General features: G+C 37.7%; 2 protein-coding genes across 2 annotated transcripts; both read left to right on the forward strand.

The window, feature by feature from the left end:
- Positions 1 to 12,562: 12,562 nt before the first annotated feature.
- Positions 12,563 to 15,051, forward strand: pin4 (protein (peptidylprolyl cis/trans isomerase) NIMA-interacting, 4 (parvulin)). The gene is made up of 4 exons (XM_008419539.3): positions 12,563 to 12,735; positions 12,917 to 12,984; positions 13,962 to 14,081; positions 14,666 to 15,051. Exons 1-4 carry the CDS (start codon positions 12,699 to 12,701, stop codon positions 14,822 to 14,824), a joined length of 384 nt encoding a protein of 127 aa, XP_008417761.2. The 5' UTR covers positions 12,563 to 12,698; the 3' UTR covers positions 14,825 to 15,051.
- A 1,657-nt stretch (positions 15,052 to 16,708) lies between these two features.
- faf2 (Fas associated factor family member 2) lies at positions 16,709 to 22,874 on the forward strand. The gene is made up of 11 exons (XM_008419538.2): positions 16,709 to 16,818; positions 18,804 to 18,872; positions 18,986 to 19,120; positions 19,223 to 19,299; positions 19,379 to 19,517; positions 19,602 to 19,687; positions 19,803 to 19,894; positions 20,798 to 20,975; positions 21,877 to 22,048; positions 22,133 to 22,276; positions 22,425 to 22,874. Exons 1-11 carry the CDS (start codon positions 16,756 to 16,758, stop codon positions 22,605 to 22,607), a joined length of 1,338 nt encoding a protein of 445 aa, XP_008417760.1. The 5' UTR covers positions 16,709 to 16,755; the 3' UTR covers positions 22,608 to 22,874.
- The last annotated feature ends 354 nt before the right edge of the window (positions 22,875 to 23,228 follow it).

Below are 23,228 nucleotides of genomic sequence, written 5' to 3' on the forward strand. Positions count from 1 at the left end.
AGTCAGATGAGACTGAAACTGAACCTCCTTGTCTACAGTTAAAATGCTTAACAATCTCCAGTCTGAAACATGGTGGTGGCAGTATTGTGTGTGTGGAGATGCTGTTCTTCCACAGGGACGGAGTTAAAAGGAAAATCAATCCTGACAAAGCAACAGAGACTGCGAAACATTTCAGACTGAGGCAGAGGTTCATCTTCCAACAAGAGAGCAATAGATTCACAGAAACATGTTCATGTTCTCTAAAGTATTGCCTCCGATGGACTAGAAAGAAATTGATTTGTATTCGTTAAACATGTAAAGAACTACTTTCCACTCTGTTCTGATTTGTCCTGTCTGGCCTACTTCAAATCATGAAATACAGTGAAGTTTGCGGCTGCAATGAGACAAAGTCTGAAAAGGTTTGATGGGGGAACGGATCAGGGAAGCATCAAACGTCTCAAATTACTTTAATAATAATGATAACTGACTTTTGCATGTCTCTGTCATGGATAGTTGCAGGCTTGGGTAGTCTTTGTGTTAGCATATGAAAAAGTCGCCGTGATTTCCTTTGATGACAAGCACAGATAACTGTTGCTCTCTGCTACTTTCAGTTCTTCTTCTGCACTCAGGTTGAATAAAAGGTGTGGATCTATGAGCTTCTTATCAAACGTTACCATCACCTACAAGGCATTATCAAACCTCTGTTGCAGAATAAGTATTTTGTACAGACGTCTCACAAACATTTCCTATCTGGGCTCTGGGTGCAAAGCCTTGACGATGAACAGGTAAGAGAATGTTCCGATCTATCTGCGAGTCTTCTTCGGGGCTTACGTTGAGAAAATTCGTGCATGCTTGTTATTCCGAATAATTGAATTTCCAAAGTCTCAGTCTAGTTTTCCTGTAAAATGCACATTTTTCTAGGAACACAAACGGCTTTAGTTCCAACAGGTTTGACAGAACAAATCGCTGCATTACATCAAGAAAGGGCTTGTTTTTTATATTCTTGCAACGTTTGTTCACACTGTGATTTTTAACTGTCCCTTTTTAGAGTTTTCAAGTTCAGTTCATGCAGAGTGCAGGCAGTTCCTTCATGCCGATCCTGTCATTGTGATCCGTTTATTCTTTGTCGCGTAAAAAAAAACAAAAAACAAAAAAAAAACACAGTCAATTAAATCCAGGCCATAAAAAAGTTTACAGACTGTTAGTTGCTTCCTCAATTTTTTTTTTATGTACAACACATGACTCCCATAGAGAGACACTTTTTGTGCCTACGTTTCAGAAATGTAAAATTCCACTTTGAGTTTGAAACGGTACAAAAAAGATGATCCTACCCCCAATTCTTTGTCTAGGAGACTGTGATAAAAAAATAAATTATGTCCGGGACCTTAATACGTTAAATAGTTACATAGATACAAATACAAAAGTTCCTGCCATGCCTTTGGATTTGTACTTTTCTGGTACGCCTGTAGGTTGGATGCACAAACAGCAACGATGGGTGACAAAACTGCTTCTCTTGGCCATTGGTGGGTTTATATTTGTTTCAAAAAGTGATGTAACGGGCTGCTGGAAAATACTATTATTGTGTGCACATTGCACAAGAAGGAGTTAGCCTATCGCCAAAGAATAAAATGCCATCTCAATGATAAACATGTTGCAGTGAGGACTTATGTCCCCAACGCTAACGCCAGCCTGAAACACTGAAACACTTGAAAGCTGATTGGGTGCAATGAACGGTTAGAAACAACGAACATCTTTGTTGTTGAGCTCACGTCTATTTAAACCATAATTTAGCAGCAAAAAAGGGTTTTTGAATTGAAAATGTTGCTGATTTGTTGAGGTGCAGGTTTTGATTAAAGCAGAATTAAATGGGAATAATTAATTACAGACCCTCCAATTAACTCCATTAACATTTTTTATCAAGTGCCACCACTAAAATAAATACTCTGAACATGTTGACGTGTAAAGTTACTTTAACTCGCTCGAGTGTGTGTCATTAATTAAAAGACACACAAGGTTGATAAATGAAGGTAAAACGCAAGAAAAGCTCACAATGATTAAAATCCGGCGACATGAATCAAGCCAAAGAAGAAGTGTCTTATGAAAGTAGAACATTTATTTTGAAAAGCAGCGTCACATCTCCGTTGAACTGAAATATTCAGTTGAAATTACAAATGTTTGCATAGACAAAGTTAGCCATTTCCTGCAAACTCAAATAAATATGAATTTGAAATAAATACATCAAGAAAACTGAAGTGAATAAATAAATAAAAAAATTAATGACAATAACAACTAATAAATAGTAAATATCCGAAACTCTTGAGCTGCCTTGCAGAAATCAGAGGTGTGTCTTCATCTGCTGGTGTTTAGCTTCTTGATGAAGTCCATGTATATTGTGAAAGGGTTCTTCTTCTTTGGTGTCACCCTGGTTATTCTGCACTTGTTAGTCTGTAGAACAAAAAGAGAGGTTGAATTAATTTGTATATCAGCTTTGGGTACTACATTTTAAAAAAGTAGTATTGTTTCTTAATAGTTTCCTTTTTACATTTCCTTGTAGATGGTTTGGTAGCAAGTCCAACTTTGAGTCAAGACTTTTAATAGCCTGCACTGGTTCTCCCTGTGTCAGATTCCCAAGGAAACGTCTCAGCACCCGACTGAAGACATCCACACATTTGGCCTATAGAGGAAGCACAATATTGGCTTTATGAGACAACATGCATCAAAATTGCTGATAGCAAGGACAACAAAGTTTCATTCTGACTAGTAAAAGAAAAAATAAGTGCGGAAAAGATGTGAAACTTACAGGATTCTTGAACATGTACTCTCCAGGAATAGGAATGGACTTTGGCTGTGAGGAGAAAGAAATAACATTAAGTTATTAATTAGCTACAATGCTTTAAGCAGAGTCGTACTTGTGAAGTAGTAAATGAAACATCATGTAACATTAATAAACGTTTATACTTACCATGGTGAGGTTGATGTGCATGTTGAGTTTCCCCAGGCCACTTAAAATCTCATTGTTCAGGTTAAAGTCTGGAGTATAGCTGGTCGGGGTCGTCTTTGTAGGGAGGCAGTAGCAGACCTGCAGCAGGACCACGACAAATATGCATTTCATCATTCTGCAGCGATGCCTTTCTCTGTTTCTCAGCAGTTCTTTTTTGCTGTTGTATGAAGGGTGAGCGTTGAAATGATCTGAGTCTGCCCTTGCGCTATATATGGAAGAAGCAAGAAGGAAGTCTGATTCTGATGTCACTTTGTTCACGAATGGAAACCAAATGACACTTTTTTTTTTTTTAAATGGGTGAGAATGCAAGTTACATGTTATCAGTATGCCAATAATAAAAGGAAAAAAACCAGAAGAGAGAGATTGGAACAGAGCGGGAAACCACCGAAACAAGTTACTCATGTTAAAGCCAACAGGCATGCACAAATAATTTAGCTGCATTTGTTAAACACAATGCTAATATAATATATTAATATATAAAGATTTGTTGATGGATGGGTTGCTGTTGTGTTCGGACAGGAGTTTTATTCTTTATTAGAAACGTTTCCTCTAAGAGTTGTTTAAAAAAATAAACTCTCATGCAGTATAACCTCAATCTGATAGTGTGCTCATTACAATTCATTCATTCATGCTGAGTGACATCAGGGGAATTTAAATGTGGTGCATTTTATGTCAGTGAGAACATTAAAAATGACACTTCAGCGCCACACTAACAACAGGGCAAAGACTGGGCTGAGCTGCTGTGTGAGTGACTGCACACATAGTAAGTTTGTCAGGAAAAGGAAATTACTTTGCAAGTGTTAATTCAGTTGTGAGACTCAACTCTTCTGCATTTTGCTCTCACGTATGAGCGCAGCTCAGCTGCGAGCCCACAGCAACCATTACCTCAAAGCCAATTTTGAAATGGTTTCCAACTTATGATGCATCTCCATTCAACGCCGCTGACGATTATTAAAAGGAAAGAAAAAAAAAACCCAAATTTGTCACAGCTAAGCACAGGAGGTTGCCGAAGGGGTGACGTGGAGTGGGATCACCACTGCAGAGTGTGGGTGGAGAGAGTGTGGTCAGTGTCGGCGAAAGAAAAAAGTTTTGCAGGAAACCCCATCAAAGAGTGTGAATAGTTACTTGCATAATTATCTTATTCATCATCATTGATAAGCTTCCAGATAATTATCACACATCTGAAGAAAATTTTTTGATTCTGTTCCGGCCTTGAGAGTGGCATTGAAATATAACGCAGCAATATGTTCACTGTTCAGCTCATAGAGAATGCTACGTCTGCAAACCTACCAAGACATGGTCGTCCACGGACATGGGCCAAGCAGGAAGTGCGTTAATCAGAAACGATAAATAAGAATGATGTGAGTCACACTGGGAGCCAATTGAATGCTGCACAATTAAAAATGACCTGAACCTGTTTATTTTTTAAATGAGACTATAAATAAATGTAACTGAAATGAATTTCATTCAATTAATTTCTGTTGTATTTGACATTTAATTATAATTATTGATAATTAAGTGTTACTGTTGTGTCGGCTGCCTGTCATGGAGTTTCCAGCCACAATTTAAACATTATTAAACACCATACCTCCATCTTTGATTTCTTGCCGTATAGAAAGCCTGATATTGCATATTAAGGTAATCCTTTAAGTGAAATACATGACTGAAGTTAGTATCATTACTACGGTATTTATTTATTTATTTTTACCAAAATACGGCTGGTGTTGGACTTGTCTCCAAAGATGCAACGGAAGCTGCAGTGGATCAGGTTGAAATTAATTGTTTTGAACTAAACCATATGAACAGTTGTAGTAAGTTCCCATAGTATTTTGACCACAGCTTTTTAATGCTGCTTTATAATAACATCAGGAAATTATGTAACTGCATTAAAGGGGACATAATAACTATATCCATCAGTTTTCAACACTTGGTTCCTCTATGGAGGTTTGAGTTAACCTTCAGCAGTCACTGAGTGGGATACACTCTGCACAGGTTGCCAGTCCATCACAAGGCAACTCAGACACACAAAGGACAACCAACCACACACACACACACACACACACACACGCACACACACACACACACACACACACACACACGCACACACGCACACACTTGGACCTACTGGTAATTTTGAAAGACCAAAAAAGCAAACTCTATGCAGAAAGGCCTTGCAAGGTAGCATTGCTAACACAAGTGTCAAACTCCAGTGCATCACACTAGAATCTAATTATTAGACACTGGACACTGGAAAACTTATAAACATATTAAAGAAGTAATTAAATCATTTTATTCTGGTGTATTGGATCTAAACAGTGCAGGACGGTGGCCCTCGAGGACTAGAGTTTGATATCCCTGAGCTAGATGAAAACCTTTTACTCACTGCCTATGTTAATGGTTGAAATACCAAATAATTAGTAAGCATTAATACACACAGTGGAAACTGTCTAAGCTCTACTACAGAAGCTAACATTTGCAGTGTTCTTTATTTCCTCTCTTGGTACAGCCAAAAGAGGTACAGCCAATTCCCGCCACAGAAAATAAACGGTGCTCATGGATTGAATGCTATGCGATCGCCAGGAAAAAGTGTGTCATCTTGCATTGTGCCCATGTATTTCAGCCTCCCAAGATGCATTTTCTTCAAAATGTTTTGGGTAAAAATATGTGAATCCATGACAAATGATAAATCTATTTTGTTATTCTTTGCATAGTTTTGAATGTTAAACCGAATTACATTTCCAGAGCCTGGATGTCAATTATCTGGACAGTAGTCAATTACAAAAAAAATGTAAAAAAATAAAAAATGGAACATTTTAATAACAGATTTCCTTTCTTTTACATTATATTAGTGTTTGCTTGTCCAGGTTTGTACTGTTAAAGCAAATGTTTTTCAAAAACTAGCTCAATAACATTTTTAAAGGCAAACAATTTTGAGTTAAACGAACAGAAAGAAGTGCATCCTTTTTACGCAATTACCATTTGAATACGACGTGTAGATGTGAAAAATGATTGGAGCATCTGAGTCAAACCAAAGGGCACAGAAGGGAACTTAGAAACCTATCTACCTGCCGTATCACTTCCGAACACATACTGTTTCGTAATGTGGGCGAACAAGACGGAGGCAATTCGCTGGCTTCTCCCGGGCAGAAAATAAATTCCCTTTAAGTCTGAAATCTGTCTTACATCAGAAAAGTGTGGTGGGAGGGGGCTTTAGATTGGGTTTCTATAAACAGCTGATTATAAACAGATGCCACCTTGGCAGCAGAAAAACTGACAACAGCAAAACTGTGCAGAGCCGACAAGCTACGCTCATTTCCTTTTTGGGCTTTCAAAAATTCATTCTAGAATAGTTTATGTCACAGCTCTTTTGCTGTTACATAAGACAGGGGTCATTGGGTCAGAGACTAAATTTTGCAACATAAACTTATGAAACAAATGACGTGTAAATATAGCTGGACAGCGTGCGTCGACTCGAGAGTAACTAGTAACAAATGTGTTATATTAAGATGTAAAAAAAATCAAAAGCTTGTGGGAGTTTCCCCATGCTTGTGGGGAATGGGCAACACCACTGGTCAGCCAAAGAAAGGTCAAAGGGAAACCCCCTACTTGGACACCTGTAGGAGTGTTGCAGCTTCAGGAAACATATTGAAGAACATGTACTCGGTTAAGCAGGAAATCAGTCTGCAGAGTGCTTTTCTAGAAAGAGTTATGACCTAGTTCTAGTCTCTCGTGGCCCCCTGAGTGAGTCTATTGAAGAGTTGCAGACTTTAGACATGCCTAATCCCTTGATGTAGCAAGAAAATGTTATGCTTAGTGAAATACGCACATCAGGCCCTTTTTGTTTGAGGAAACCAAACTCTACTACTTGCATGATTTGATTCCTGAAAATGTGTATCCAGACTACTTGAAAGAACTGCTTATACTCTATTTAAGACACATTTTTCTTCAGCCAATTTCCAAAAAAACAGCAATCAACCAAATCTATTTCCCTTAAATCTTCTCTATCTGATCTCTGAAGATCTCAACATGACTCATGTTTTATCTGATCCGGGGATGGTTCTTGCACTGTGTTGCGCTTGTCAACATGTGCTATGTTTGTCTTGACACAATCAGCGGGTCATGTATGAGATGACTGTGCACTGTAATAAACCAGGCAGTTGTTCTTTGCACCCTGGGGAAATCTTCAAACACTGACAAGAAGAAAAAAAAACTGGTGTTTAGTATTCAAAATCCAAACATTAAGGTTGAATGTTTTCTCAGTTGCTCGGTCAAGTGCAGTTTCACCAGAAACCAGGTGTACCTCTTCACTTCTTCCTTCAATAGATTCGAATGTGTTTTGCCTTTCAATTAATCTAGACAAAATAGGCCGTAAAGGCAAAGAGAAAGACGTTTTGTGAATGTATGAAAAAAGATGTGACCAGCATTAATATTCACATGCTTCACAATCACTCTCAAAACTCAAGTGAATCTGATTCCCACTCGTTCTCCTTGGTAGGCTTCTGCAGCTAAAGTTGTCCTTTTGATATGAATTCAGTTAACTGGACACAATTTGTACTATAAGACACTTGTCTATGCAAGATCTCACTGTTGACAGGGCAAACTGGAACAGAAACCAAGTAGTGAAATCATAGGGATTGTCCGACTCTGATACCAGATTGTGTTAAGGGACCATCAAACTAAGAAAGTGTAAAAAGATATTTGGAAAAGCTTTGACCTTATACTGACAAAGCTGAGCTGAGCCTTTCAGGAAGAAGGCCTTTGGTCAAAGAGGTGACCAAGGACCCAATGGACACAACCTTAGACCTCTAGCATTTCCATGTAAAGAAAAGTACCTTAGAGATTCTCAGACCAGAAAAATGACGAAAGTAAGACACACGCGTTTGGTCTGAACTACACGTCTACAGAACATGAGGTTTGGAGACGGCTGCATCACATCATGGGGACAATTTCTACCAGATATATGGATATCTGTCATGTGTTGTATAGCGATAATATTACAAAATGTTCAGGATTCATCCCACCGCCAGTCCAGTCACCACTATGATTAGGCAGGTCACAAACCTACACAGATTATTTGAGCACATTTTTGCGATATAGGTTCCCTTGTGTAGATAAAAAAAAAATCCCTAACTGGTCCGTAATGTAGCAAAAGAAGAAAAAGTGAAAGGGTGTGGATTCTTTCTGCACTCCATGTCTTTGCAACAAGATAACAAGAGCTTTGTTAATTCTGGCAAAGATCTTGATAAACAGATTATGAGATTAATGATAAAATAGAATATAATATCAAGAACCAACATATTCTGGGACTTTGTTCAGTCTTCTTCCACGATGTTGGAATTTCTGACCCCGGTAGTTGTCTACCCTGGGCAATTTGCAAACTTGTGATGGATACAAAGAAGGAAAGTACAGTCTTTTTCGCAATTATATGTGGATAATTAGTTCACGGAAAAGGCCTGATGTGTCTCTTTCAGTGGGACTTCTGCGTTGAACCGCCAACGGAGGTAAAGCGAGGCAAGCTGAGACTGCTGACTGCAAGAAAGGGAAAACTTTGGTCAACTCATGAGAGATGGTGTGATGATAAGGCCCTGAATCTGATATTTCCGTGAGACAACAATAAACCTCGAGCGTGGCACTTTCAAAGTCTACCTTGCTCCCATCATCATCATGATGTAGGTTCAGCAACCTAACGGCAAACATGATTTCTTCTCATGAATTTTACAGCTCATGGGGATGATCTGTCACAGACTGCTGGCAGGAAAACTGCTGTCACAGGCCTTTCTGCCACGCAGATGAGAGAGGCGATTGGTCGCCCACTTACATTTGTCATCAAGACATAAGATTACCTTTTATTTCACGATTAAATTTAGAAAAGTGAATGAGCAAAAGGTGAACTAAGTTGACTTTTATTCCTTGATGTTTATTTTTTAATAATCACAAACCACCGTTTGACTGGTTTCAGCAGCAAAGTCACAGAAAAATAGGGTTTCATTATTTAACTAACAAGAGGATATATGTCTATATTTTATTTTGGGAATATATACAGTAACACGTAAAAAAGAACTATCAACAATGCATCATGCATATAATAGTATTTATATTGAGTCAAAAAAATGTTCCATCTTTTTATAAATCAGAATCCAGAACAAGACAAACAAAAACCACATAGGCAAACATGGAAACCTCTCAACTGAAAGTCAAACCGGAGTGCAAACCACAACACTTATTATTATTATTATTATTATTATTATTATTATTATTATTATTATTATTATTATTATTATTATTATTATTATTATTATTAGACATCTAGTAGCTATTTTGAAGGCAGATAAACAAAAATGTGTGGCCTGCTTAATGTTTTTGAATGAAAAATCATCTTATTTTTCGGATCATTGCCTTCAGTGTTGTTTGCATGTCACACAGGTCCTTGAGTGTTTTAAATAGCTATGGGTTAATTCTCCCTTTGTCAATTAATATCCATATTATAAACACACACTGCCATTTAATTTTAATACCCTTCTATTTTGTACCTGTAAAATAAATTCTCACTTATGCATTTTAGGACATTTTTGAAGGTGATTGCTATGAAATAATTATTAAAGAGTACGCATGCTGAGATCAAACACATTTCTTAAAGCTCTTGCATTAGGATATCAAATTTCAAATCACATCATTGTGTGTGCTCTGACCAAAAAGGTTTTCTGTTTCTCTTGTTTATATAAGTCATATAAAAAGTATTCACACCTTTGCTTTTATAAATTATTCATGAGACACAAAATTGTGCTTTTCAAATGAAAAAAATAAAAAAACAGAAAAAAAGCTCTTTGCTGTCAAAGCAAAGTAAAAAAATATTTCTACAAAATATTTAACAGTAAATAAGTGTTTAAATATTCTCAAATATTTTTTGCACTACGTTTTAAAACAGCACAAGTGCGTTTTGTTTTTCTATTCTATCTGTTTGTCAGGTTAATGTGTTGTTAATATATTTTGTGGACGCCTACAAACTTTGTCCAACTTCTGCGTTAGGTTTTAAGAGAATTCAAAGAAAAACTACAAAAACACCCAAATGTCAGAAGTTTGATGATATATTGTACTAAAATAAAAAGTATCCACATCAGAATTGGCATCACCAGTACTGGCCCTGTTATTTACTTGGTACCGAATCGCTACTAAAATATGCAGCGTTGGGTGTTGCATGGTGAGTGCTGACAGGAGCGGTTAAAGGGCCGAGAAACGGGGTACAACGTGAACAGGTGGTCAGTCCATCACAGGGCTGCACAGAGTCAAAGGACAGCAACAGACACACACACACACATCTAGGAACAACCTATAGAGAAACTAACAGTCATGGTTTTGGGAGGAAGTCAGAGTACCAGGAGGGAATCCATTCATGCACAGTGAGAACATTCAGAGAGATCTCAGGCCAGGATTCAAACCCAGAACCTTCTTGTTGCAAGGCACTGATGCTACTTCAATAATATTCTAACTTATTGAATGGGTTTAGTGAGTGTGCTTGTACCTCACAGGTCATTGCACAGCACATAGTGAAACCAGTAGACAAAGACATCAACCTTGTGAACAATGTAGGTGGCCACGGTTGTCAGACGTACTGTAAGCCTACATCATCCGTCCGTTTGTCAGACGTGACTGTGTGTAGGTGGCAGCATTTTCTTGTCTCATTGCACCAGTTTCTAATTAAGGTATCTTGGTTTTGCTACTGCTTTGAGTCATGAAGTTAAAATAACGGCAACATTTGAGCGACCTTTTATGCATTCCGCACGTCTGTCGTGAATGAGAATTCATTCTAAAAATTGTTCTTTTATGTCATGTTGAGAAAAAGATAAGAGTGATAAGAGACAAGAGACAGCACACACAAAAAAGAAAGTTAAAAAAATGAAGATTAAGAAAATAGTTTTTAGTTAATCAAAAATGACATTTCAAACATTCACTTTACTTTTTATGCAAGTAGTAATCCAGGGACTTGTTCTGTACATGTTTTTATATCTGTTCTTATCAAAGTGAAGATTCGGATGCATGCGTTCTCTCTAGCCCCATCAAGTGTTCAGTTTGTACCCATGTTGTGGAACATCAAGCAAACTCTGTTATTCTGCCTGCACCATGGCAGCAGATGCTTTCCTCTTCTAGAACAGTTCTTTAAAAAATTTTACTTTTAAAGTGGTTTGCATGATATTGCATAAAAAGCGGCTCCTCCTTTTCTAACCGCTTTGTCTCATTTCCAGTCGGTTTGAATCCTGCAATTATTGCTTCATTTGAAGCGGACGTTGTTTCTTTCTTTGTAAAGTTCTGCGCTCTCTTCCCTTTCTCACTTTTAAGACTGATGATTAGGAATAGGCCTTTGTGTCATGTCTTCTCGATACGCAGAGAAACAGGAAGTCGTGCGATCATGAGAAGTAAAAACGTCACAGAGCTTAATAACGGTTTTAGAAAAGTAAAGCCCAATTCTAAAAGTAAAGCTTGCATATTTCCTTTTGGAGCTAAATTTGCTGAAACACTAGGCACAATAGCAGTTATGTTCATGACATAAGTTGTTCTGATGTAAGATTTATATTGGGAGCATCTTGTCACCTGTGATGGTTACTGTGGGGTCAAAGAGTCACAGCTTGAAAACTGCTACAAGTGAAGAATGTGAAATTATTGCTGTAGTTATAAAAGATTAATGTACTTCACACATTTTTTTTTTTTTTACCAGTGCACACATTTTTTTTCGGTGATTTGTGGTATATGTCTCTGCATGACATCTCATGAACTGAAAAGCATAAAGGGAAGAAAAACCAAAGGTGACCTTTAACAAGGGAAATTTATGCAACTTTGTTTAAAAAAAAAAGACCTAAATATTACAAGCTCTCACATTTGACTTGTGTTTTGTACCAGTTTTACTGCTAATTGGAAATGTTTTGTCATTTCTACCTTAATATCACACTCACCGAAACAGATTTTGGTCTTTGGCATGTTTAAGTACGTTTATCTTTTGTATGGAGACACAGCGTAATGTGGATAAAAAAGGAAACACTGTGATGTAGAGGGTCATACTATCCCATGGTGACCCTATTAAACACACTCTAGAGGTTTTGAGCCATAATGGCTGCTATGAGAGAATATGGTTTATACAAGAGGCAGTCCAGCAAATACCAGACACAGAGATGACACCAGGTTTGGTCAGCAGGATATTGAATGTCTTCATGCGTATTTAATCAACAGCCGCGCTGACCTGTGCTCCACTCTGTTGCCACTTCTTCTGTGACGGACCGCTCTGCTTCCCTCCTTTTTCGCTTAACTCAAAGTTAGCAGCAGCTCCTGTAAATTAATCTCTGTTTATTGTTGAACTGTATAAACACCATATCAAAAATGCAACAGTGATTCAATAAAGTGTTTGAAAAACAAGATATCTTACAGTCTTAAACATTTGTCCATATCAGTGTATTTTGATTAGTTCACAACAAAAAACAGGTAGTATATTTATAAGTACATAAATTTAAAAAAAAAAAAGTTACCAGCCAAGTGACTTTGCAAAGACGATGTTGAACACGAGATGGCGCTGTGGCTTGTTTTAGCTCGCTACTAACTAACAAGTCAAAGAAGAAGAAACCAAAACAGTCCTGTGCAGCAGTTTACTACGCATGCTTATTACTACACTCGAAATCACGTTATTATTTGTACGTTTTCTGTTTAAATCTCAAACCCACGTTTAGCAGAAAGAATGCCACCGAAAGGAAAAGGTGGAAAGGGGGGTAAAGGTCAGTGTCTCACAGCGTACCTGCTGTTTATGATCTGATATTGTCAGCTGCAGGTGCTAGCCTGTAAGTTAGCATACACTGATGTACTTCAGTGTAATGGGAGAGTTTACACTAACATTACTCTGAATAACGTGAGGCTCTCCACTCTGGTGTGACGTGTGCTGTGGTGCTGTCTGTGCAGGAGCTGCTTCAGGAAGTTCAGACGCTGACAAAAAGGAAAAAACGCCTAAAGGAGGCACAGCTGTTAAGGTATCCACTAAATACACTTTAACTCCAGCAACTCTGCAAAAAAAAAAAAAAAAAAGCCAATATAGATGGTATTATTGAGGGTTTTTGTCACATTTTGTCTGACCTCTAAAACATTTTATTTTATTTGTGTACCATTGGTGTAAAATCTGCACATATTCCAATGTTATTATCGCAACATTAATTGTATTATGTTTGAATTTTTGTTGAAAGACCAACACAAAGGAGCACATCAGTTGTAAAGTGGTAGGACATGCGTAGATGTTTCTTTTTCTAGAACCACCTTTGCAGTGCCGAGCCAAACTGGAGAAGGTCTGATTGGATCAGTTCCCAACTCTTGCCACAGAGTCTCATCTAAATGTAGGTGTGGACTTTGACTAGGCCTTTCCTTGACACACGAGGAGGTTTTCTTCCAGGATAGCCCTGTATTTACCTCCATCTGTCTCCCTGTCAATTCTGACTAGCTTTCCTGTCCTTGCTAAAGAAAACATCATCCCCACAGCTTGGTTCTGCCTCCATTTATCAATTTGGGGTGGATGGTTGTGGATTTTCTCAGCTCCCATAGCATGGAATGAAAATTATGTGTTTCATTTTCGTTACATTTATTAATTATGTTCTTGATTTGATTTATTTATGTCAAACAGGTTTTTAAAAACAAGAAACAAAGCAATCAGTACGAAAGAGAAATCACGTGCATACATAAACAAGAACAAAATAATTTGTTTACCAGTACTTTTCTGTTTGAAAAGGATAGGAAGAATCCTAGGCCTCTTCTTGGTCTCTCACAAAATTTTCCCCAAAATATACATACAAATTTATATTGTGACAAAATCCGAAAAAGTTCATGAGGCATAAGTAGAACATATAAAATGTCTTCTGTCAGGAAATGTTGACCTGGCTGTATGGTTTCAGTAATGCTGAAGAATCATCAGATTCAGCTAATCGTATATGTAAACCTCCCAACATATTTCTCTCCCCAGGTCCGACACATTCTCTGCGAAAAGCACGGAAAATGCATGGAGGCCATGGAGAAATTGAAAGCTGGAGTTCGTTTCAGTGAAGTAGCAACACAATACAGTGAAGACAAAGCAAGACAAGGAGTAAGTATGCGCATAAGCCAGCCGATTCTTCTTTTTTTTTTTTTTTTTTTTTGTGGTTATTTTTTTTTTATTACTAGCTATGTATTTTTGCATCTTGATTTTCACAATTCCAGTTAGTGCTACGCATACGTCCTTCTTGTAGTTGAGCTCACAATTATTTTTTGTTTTACATTTTCCATCATATATTTGTTTGAATGAGGTCAGATACACTTGAACGAACTGCCACATCACATCTTTTAGCAAAGTTTCTGTTTGTGTCACCGTTTGCTGGAAAACAACACCTTCTGTAAATAAGTGCAAGGTAATAGTACTAAGTGACCTTACAATGATCTCTTAGTCATGATCAAACCATGAATCTTAAGATTCTTGACTGCGTCATTGCCGACAGCTGTTTTATTTAGCATCAACTCCTCTTTATTCCACCTGCATCAGAGACCAGAACACCCACTCGTGGTTTCCTCTGAAATTGAAAGAAACGTCAATGAAGTGGTTATCTTAGTATAAATGTATATGTCCAGTTTTGGAAATATTAATGTTTGCATCACGCTTTTACTCATATCAAGAATATTGCTCTTCCATGACAGGGTGACCTGGGTTGGATGACGCGAGGCTCCATGGTGGGACCTTTCCAGGAGGCAGCGTTTGCTCTACCTGTCAGTTCGATGGATAAACCCGTCTACACAGACCCACCTGTCAAGACGAAGTTTGGATATCATATCATTATGGTCGAGGGGAAAAAGTAGAACAGGCTAGCTCTTTTGGAATAAATATCACAATTGTGCAGAAACATTGAGGAGGGAAAAAAAAGATATTGTCCAGTTAATCTATTAAAATGTTCACTTCTATTCTAGGTCTGTTTTCTCAAAATAAACCTTTTCATTTATTGTTTTTTTTTAACTTGACTTTAAGACTTCTGCAATGCAAATGCCAACGCAAGCAAATTAATAAATTTTGTTTATGTTGTGTTAAATTTGCAGTATTGATTTGTGTGTGAAAAGTGGTGGTACAGAAAAATGAAAGTATGACCAAAGATTAAATATTTTTTTGTCTTTCAATTCAGAAAGTGAAACCTAAGACTTATGCAGATTCGTAACATACATTGAAACATTTCAGAGCTTTATTTCTTGTCTTTTTTACAGCATACACATGATGTAAAACGATATAACAGCGTCTTATATCGTAGTTGTATTTTAACAGACTGAAACTTTCAAAAGCCATGGCACACAAGCCCATATGTGGTTCAAGTTTCTAGAACATGCCCAAGATGACACATCAAATGTTATTTGGTCACCACAAAGATAATCAGACAGCGATTACGCAAGGTTTTTTGGGGGTTGTTTTAGCATGAATACTACCCTGGGTGGTGCACAAAAAGTCAAATGGTTTTGCAACATTTCGTGCTAATGTACGAGATGTTAAGGATGAATTTTATTTTCTTCTAAATGTGCCTTTTTTAATTCTAGAAAATATTCATATTATCCTATATCATGAAGTGAGAACTGCGTAAGACTTTTTTGTGCTCAGTTGGTTACTGCTTGGTATTTTGTGTCCTCAATGCTCCAAGATATAAAACGTAGGGTCAGTGTCTAGATAATGCAACTATTACTTTCTGCTTATACACTGACATATTTTGTTTAGAATATGGTATAATTAAGTTGTAGTATGTCATGATGGCTAGGAGGATCAAAAATACGTTTAATTTGTTAAGCAATACTCTCAGGAGATATTTATTCTTTTAAAACGAACTCTCACCCTGCTGGCGAAAAAACGTTTTGGACAAAGAAAAGTTTGCGTCTAGTGAAAGGTGGAACAACAAAAACAGAAGTCTTAAAAATGTGTTCCTCCAGTTTAGTAATGCTGCCGGTCTTGAACTGAGCTGCGGGGATGGATGTTGTGCTGAAACAGAAGTTAATACAACTCTGAATGGTATAAAACCTGTCAACTATTGGAGACATCTGGATCCAATACTCTATTACTATAGCTTTGTTATAAACAGGACTATAATGTTATCCTTATAGATAACAGGCTTTATTCTAATATTTCATCATTTCTGGGGGCAGAAATGAAATCACAGTTTTACTCAGTTATGTTAAAAGATTGTAGAGACTTCCTGTTTATATCCATTATTAATACTATAACGTGAATACAAAACCTGACTAACCTCACCCAGAACTGTCGTCTTAGCAACATCATCAGACAGATATTACTCAAGAACTGTAGACAAGCATCAAACTGAAGCTGATGGTTTACATTTCAGTGAGTAAGCTCTGCATAGTTTAATATGATTAATCTGCAATTATTGTTTTAAAGACACTTTAATATTTAACTCCTCTTAAGGATAAAAAAGTAGTCCAGCAGCAAGTATTAGAGAAACTGTCATTTTGAGCCTGTGTGAATTAGATACACAATATTAAATTTATGAACCCATTATTTAGTTTTAACTTAATTAAAGTTGTATTATCAATTTACCTATAAGAAAGAAAAACAAAATTAGTGAAACGTTTAGTGATTTGTTAACAGTAGAGAGTACATAGAAATCATATCCAAAAAACAATTGTAATAGAACATCCAAAGCACTAGGCGGCAGCAGCGCTCGGGGCGTGCGGTAACGCAACCAGCAGCAGGAAAAGACGGTTGACGTTCTTACGCCTGGCTAGATGATTGGCGAGGTAAGATGGCGGCGCCAGAGGAGCCAGAATTATCCCAGGCGCAGACCGAAAAACTCCTTCAATTTCAGGTAGACAGCCAAAAATCCTCATTAACACCCTTCCATTTGAAACCTCCAATGTCGATACGTTTCCACTCACAGCTGGTCGCTGTGAACAGGTCGAAGGGTTGTGTGGAAAGCCTTTTTTTCCATACACTTAACTTCGATAACGATCCCCCAACGGCAACTGGAAGCAGAGCTACCAAAAAGGAGCTAAGCTAACCAACAAGTTAGCAGACTTTCTGGGACGTGGTTGGGCTAAAAAATCGTCAATTTTGCCACATAGTTCTAATAGACACAAACTCTGTGAATCAGAAACATCAATGTTTCGACTGTTAGGGATATTAATCTTGGATTGTGTCTCCATTTATCGTTGGCTACTTAACATTTGCTAAGTCAACATTAGCACAGCTGTCATTCTCAGACTGACACTGAAGTTTGATGACGACTCAGTGTTTCAGATTCGTTTATTCAACGTGTTAGGATGTGACTGTAAGACCTGGCAATGTAATGTTGTCCCTTTAGTCTGATGTGTGTTGAGGAGACTGTTTGTACGCTAGTCGTATGAATCAAGTCATATTTAGCTCAGTTGCACTCGAGTCAAATGTATATTCTATTCTCTTTCGATTTGTTTAAGTAATCTAATTTTGGCAGGCGATCAACTCCTTTAGTCATCTTTAGGTAACTGTTTACAAAACGATTACTTTAGTGTTTTTTATCAGATCCAATCATATTTTAGCTAAGTTAAAAGGCTGAAAAGACTTATTGTGGTTGGACAGGATTTCTGTTTGTTGTTATTGCAATTATTTTGACGTATACCTTCAAATAAGGTGTTGACATATTCCATTGGGCGCAATTTATTTTTTTATATCGCCAATTCACATCAGATCCCAACTCATTGCACTGAACTGAACCAAAGTCTCATTCACATCTGAATGTAAAACCAGAATAATCTACACATCTACAGCACTTAAGTTACTCTCCATGTTAATATTGCTTTATCATTGTCACAGATTATTCTATATTTGCTCAATTCTAGCAAAAACCTTGTCATACTAGCTAAATAATGTGGTTACTTTTGAAAAAAAGTTGTTTGAATTTTATTAGTATAAGAAATGTTTTCAGTGTTAAAAAGAGTAAAAGGGGAAAAAATCCTTAGAACAAAGTGGCTTTTAACTTGCCACATTTTTTTAGCATTATATTTAAATTTAAGAAATTAACCAACAAATAGTTTCCCATCTATGATGACATCTGGACTTCGCGCGTTCTTATTTGATATTTGGTGTACAGGTACTTGAAAACTAAATGACCTTTTTTTTTAATTTAACGAAATAGAAAAACTTCATGCAAATCAAAGAGCTTTGGCTGACCAAAGGTTTTAGAAAACGGCATAAATAAAGACGAAAAGCCGATTCACATAGGAATCACTATACGTATTTACTACGATTCGGAATCGATATAAAATGCCCCAAAATCGATTTTAAACAGATAAAACAAATCTACTGACTTTCGGCCACCATTGTACACAAGTGTGGAAATCACCAAAACAAACAAGAAATTACAAAAAATGAAAGCAAGAAATTCAATGTCTTTGTTGAAAGCAAATGTTTTGGACTCATTTTAGTTTTTAATCTCGTGCCCGGGATGACCGAGCTTGACATGAGCCTCACCGAATGTAAGGTCTAAAAAAATGAAGATCAGGCCCTTCAAAACACTGCAAATGTGCGGAGCTCAAATATGCCAGACCTCAAGTCATTTGAAATGTCAACCTGAAATGGCCTATAAGCTGTTTTTCAGCAAACACTGATAGTAGCCCGTTTAGTATAATCCAAGTTATGTGTACGTAACACACAGCAGCATTTAACCTCATTTTATCGGGAACAAAAAAAAAATGTATTCCAATCCTGCGTTAGTTGCAGCTCGAAGCTGTAGCCGGGGGATGGGGGGGAATCAATTAGTTCTAAAACCAGCTTTTCTACTTTGACTTCTTCCTGACTTTCTGTTTATGTCCACAGGACTTAACTGGGTTGGAATCAATGGACCAATGCCGCCGAACATTAGAGCAGCATAATTGGAACATAGAGGTAAAGTCGCACGACAAAGCAGTCGCATTTTATCATCGCTCTGTCGTTGTTGTTGCACATAATGCTGAAAAACAAACTCCATTTTGATGGGTTTGCATGTGTGTGTGTTGCAGGCTGCAGTTCAGGACAGACTTAATGAGCAGGAAGGAGTTCCCAGTGTGTTTAACCCTCCACCATCCAGACCTCTCCAGGTCAACACAGCAGACCACAGAGTATATAGTTACATCGTCTCGAGGCCTCAGCCGAGGGTACGTCTTTTTGATTTAAGAAATAGATACCAAGAATCATGTTTTCAGTTGGAATAGAGTTAATCAGTGCTGTTTTTTTGTTTTGTTTTTTCTTTTCCCAAGGGATTACTAGGATGGGGTTACTATTTGATTATGCTACCATTCAGAGTTACATATTACACACTTCTGGATATATTCAGGTAATCATAGCGGATTTAATTACAAGCTATCACAAATCAGGAAGAGGACTTTGGGTGATGTGTTGTCTTTTGCTCCAAGGTTGGCCCTGCGATTCATCAGACCAGACCCCAGGGCTCGCGTGACCGACCCTGTCGGAGACGTTGTGTCTTTCATTCATAGTTTTGAGGAAAAATACGGACAGTCGCACCCCGTGTTTTACCAGGGCACGTACAGCCAGGTGAGTCTGTAGATATGAAAACAAACAAACAAACAAAAAAGATTGGAAGAAAATCTAATACATTGTTTACTGTAACTCATGCAGGCACTGAATGATGCCAAACGGGAGCTCCGCTACCTATTGGTGTACCTGCATGGGAATGATCATCAAGACACTGACGAGTTTTGCCGGTACAGTATTTGTGTTTTTTAGTCGGTTATCTAAATGTCAAAAATGTAAAACTGAAATAAGCTTACAAAAAAAGGCTGATCCATTTGAAGGTTTTATTTCTTATCTGTCTCTTAGCTCCACGTTATGTACGGAAGAGGTCATAACCTTTCTCAACACAAGAATGCTCTTCTGGGCATGCTCAACTAGCAAACCAGAGGGTTACAGAGGTAACACTGTTATTCCTATGATTAATACATGTTTGATTATTTATTTACATAATTATAAGTTTCATAAAATTTTACCGCATTCCTCCCAGCACTCCTATTGACTTTTGCAGAAATGCACTGCTCCCAGTCAGAAGCAACCAATCAGAAGGTTTTAGCACCATCTGACATGCTCATGTGCGCACTGCTCAACGTGCTAACGGCAGAGAAACAACTTACCATTACAGGTGCTTCTCTGTCGTCATCATGCTAACTAGCAGACATGAGCAGCGCATGCACATACATGATTGGCTGCACTAAGACCCTCCTCTTGGCTCTGATTGGTTGTTTCTGAATGATCAGTATATTTATGCAGATGGCAGTAGGACCACAGGAGCCTTCATTATTATTTATTTTAAATTTTTTTTTACAGATTATCTGTGTCCTATCAAATTGTCTCAACATAGTGATAGTTTTAGCAAATATTTAATAAACATGTTTTATAAAAGTTACAAAATGCAGCTTTAAGGATTGAAACTAACAATCATTCTTCAGTGTGTGACCGTTATGCGATCTTATAAGAAATAAGAAATGTTTGTCACAATGTGCAAAAATATATAACCTTTAGCGGAGTTAGAACTTGGAGGCTGTTTGTGTTCTACATTTCACCTCTTGGTGTTCTAAGTAATATTTAATTCAATGCAGTAATGATTGTGTGAATACAAAGATATAATTTAGAGTTCTATTAGAAAAGGACTCAACATGCTTATTGAGATTCCTGTTGCTTTTAACAACACAAGTGGGTTTAATTTTTGGAAAATGAAAGCACATTTACCTCAGAGTTAAAATAACTGTGCAGTAACGACTGTTTGAAGCGTTCAATCGAGACGATTTAAAACGTACGCGACGTGTTCCGGCGTGTTTTAGTGTCACAGGCGTTGCGGGAGAACACCTACCCGTTCCTGGCCATGATCATGCTGAAGGACCGCAAGATGACCGTGGTGGGACGGCTGGAGGGTGTCATTCAGCCAGAGGACCTCATCAATCAACTTACTTACATCATGGATGCCAACCAAACATATCTGATGTCGGAGCGTCTTGAACGGTACAACAAATCGCCAATCTGCTTGAGTTTGAAAGGATGCGTATTTTTGGTTTTTGAAAATTAAAATTTTTCATAAATGTGTTTTATAGCTTCTTTCTCTTTTAAGTCTGAGAACAATATCATAATATCACCAAAATAAAGTTGTAATACTTTTAAATTGAATTAGTACTTCGGAGAATTCCAATGTAAAAATGAAGTTAAAGTTCTCCAAAATAACAAAAACAATTGTTGAGCATTTTATGATGTTATACTTTGGTATAGGTTTCACTTCATAGAAATACTTTCTCTCTTTACACATCTTGATAACTCTATCAAAACTATGTTTTTTCATAGAAACAAACTTTTTTCCTCATAATTTTAAGATGCTTTTTTTCCTGATGAAATTGAGTCTTGTTCCTGCTAATATTATGACCACGTTCTTGTAATTAAACAAATTCTTGTAGCCTTAATACGTAGTTGTACAACTCACAGAAGGGATAACTGAAAATATTGAAAATATTTTCTGTCATTTGCAATATTTTTTTACAACAGGAAGTGAGGAAAATTTTATTTATTTTTTTATTAAAATCGGAAGTCAGATCTGATATGACACAAAACCTGAAATTTTATTTCCCAGCCTTATCGCCCAGCGCAGAGACTTGGCAGGATTATTGGCCGCTGGTCATAGGTCACAAGGTGCATGTTGTAGCAGAAGTCCAGGGTGTGTCCTAGTTCACCTGCATTCTTTCATTAAGAATACCCTGCAGCCCTGCATTTTCTTCTTAGTTTTTTTTTTTTTAAATAGATGTATTTTTCACTTTTTTGAAACAAAGTAAAAAAAAAAAATATCTAACCTTATTGTTAGCAAATCTTGACTTCCAAATGCATCATTTTCACTGGACTTCAAACATTTTTGTTTCAGAGAAGAGAGAAACCAGACCCAAGTTCTGAGGCAGCAGCAGGACGAGGCCTACCTCGCCTCCCTGCGTGCCGATCAGGAGAAGGAGCGAAAGAAACGGGCGGAGATGGAGCAACGGAAGCAAGAGGAGGAGATGGTCCGACAAAGTGCTCTTGCAGAGGAAATCAGACGAAGAGTGAGTCGTTTGGGTTTCTGTTTTTGAAACTGCTAAGAGCTCGTACGACCCGGCCTCCCGATTTCTAATCCGCATTGTCTCCAGACACTCGAAGAGGAGAAGGAGAGGAAGTCGGAGTGTCTTCCTCCGGAGCCGCGGGCCGACGACCCAGAAAGTGTCAAAATAGTGTTTAAGCTGCCGAACGATACGAGAGTAGAGAGACGATTCCTGTTCGGTCAGTCTCTGACGGTGAGTAAACTCCATTTCCATGCCCAGCAAAACCTTTCACTTGCACATGTCAACTCGAAACGCTCAAAACTTTAGCAAATGAACCGAGCGGCAACACGCTGCGTTCAGCTGCTCCGGGTTACCCACTCAGCTCTTCCTCTTTTTACAGGTAATACACGACTTCCTTTTCTCTTTGAAAGAAACTCCGGAGAAGTTCCAGATAGTCACAAACTTCCCTCGCCGAGTCTTGCCCTGCCTTCCGACCGAGGAGCAGTCCAACCCACCGACCCTGAAAGAGGCAGGACTCAGCCGCTCCGAGGTCCTTTTTGTTCAGGACCTGACGGACGATTAATAAATGACATACCTCTTCCACGTGGAAACGCATTTCCTCCGACACCCACCCACATTTGTTTTTGTTTTTGTTTTTTTTTTGTTTTTTTTTTTTCATATTCTGTTAAATGGCCATTATGTGTAAGGGATCATTGAGATAAAATTTTCTCCTGGAAGACTAAACCATCCTGCATCCAGTCCACATTTAGTTGTTTACAGGGTTCCCGATAGCCTGGAAAGTCTTGAATTTTATCAAATAAATATTTCTTCAAGTTGTTCCTTGAACTCATCTTATGTTGAAAGTCTTTTTTTTTTTTTTTTACTCTGTTCTTTCAGTAGCTGTCAGCAATTCTCCCTCTTCAACAATAATTTGTCTGAGTAGCTTATTAATACCTGCTGACATAAAAGCAGTAGCATAACTGTTCACGTTCATATCTTCAAATGATCTGTTTGGGCAACAAAGAGTTTTTTTTTTTGTTAAATATATACAGCAGATACAGCATGGAGAAGAATGGATTGTGTGAATGCCTTGGCTTTATCTGTTGCTAATATTCCTGTTTGATCCATTCGTCTGAATTCAAAACGCATTTTGCCAAACGTTTGTACAGTTTCTCCACATTCGTTGACAAGCACAACTAATTTT

Source organism: Poecilia reticulata, chromosome 10 (genome assembly GCF_904066995.2).
Source record: "Poecilia reticulata chromosome 10, P_reticulata-male-v2, whole genome shotgun sequence".
Lineage (NCBI taxonomy): Eukaryota > Metazoa > Chordata > Actinopteri > Cyprinodontiformes > Poeciliidae > Poecilia > Poecilia reticulata.

What these genes read in the sequence shown, in the direction of transcription:
- pin4 (XM_008419539.3), top strand. Translation starts at nt 12,699, where the DNA reads ATGCCACCGAAAGGAAAAGGTGGAAAGGGGGGTAAAG. An exon ending in AGGTGGAAAGGGGGGTAAAG is followed by an intron (nt 12,736 to 12,916) that starts GTCAGTGTCTCA and finishes CTGTCTGTGCAG; the next exon opens with GAGCTGCTTCAGGAAGTTCA. An exon ending in AAGGAGGCACAGCTGTTAAG is followed by an intron (nt 12,985 to 13,961) that starts GTATCCACTAAA and finishes TTCTCTCCCCAG; the next exon opens with GTCCGACACATTCTCTGCGA.
- faf2 (XM_008419538.2), top strand. Translation starts at nt 16,756, where the DNA reads ATGGCGGCGCCAGAGGAGCCAGAATTATCCCAGGCGCAGACCGAAAAA. An exon ending in CAGAGGAAATCAGACGAAGA is followed by an intron (nt 22,049 to 22,132) that starts GTGAGTCGTTTG and finishes CATTGTCTCCAG; the next exon opens with ACACTCGAAGAGGAGAAGGA. An exon ending in TGTTCGGTCAGTCTCTGACG is followed by an intron (nt 22,277 to 22,424) that starts GTGAGTAAACTC and finishes CTCTTTTTACAG; the next exon opens with GTAATACACGACTTCCTTTT.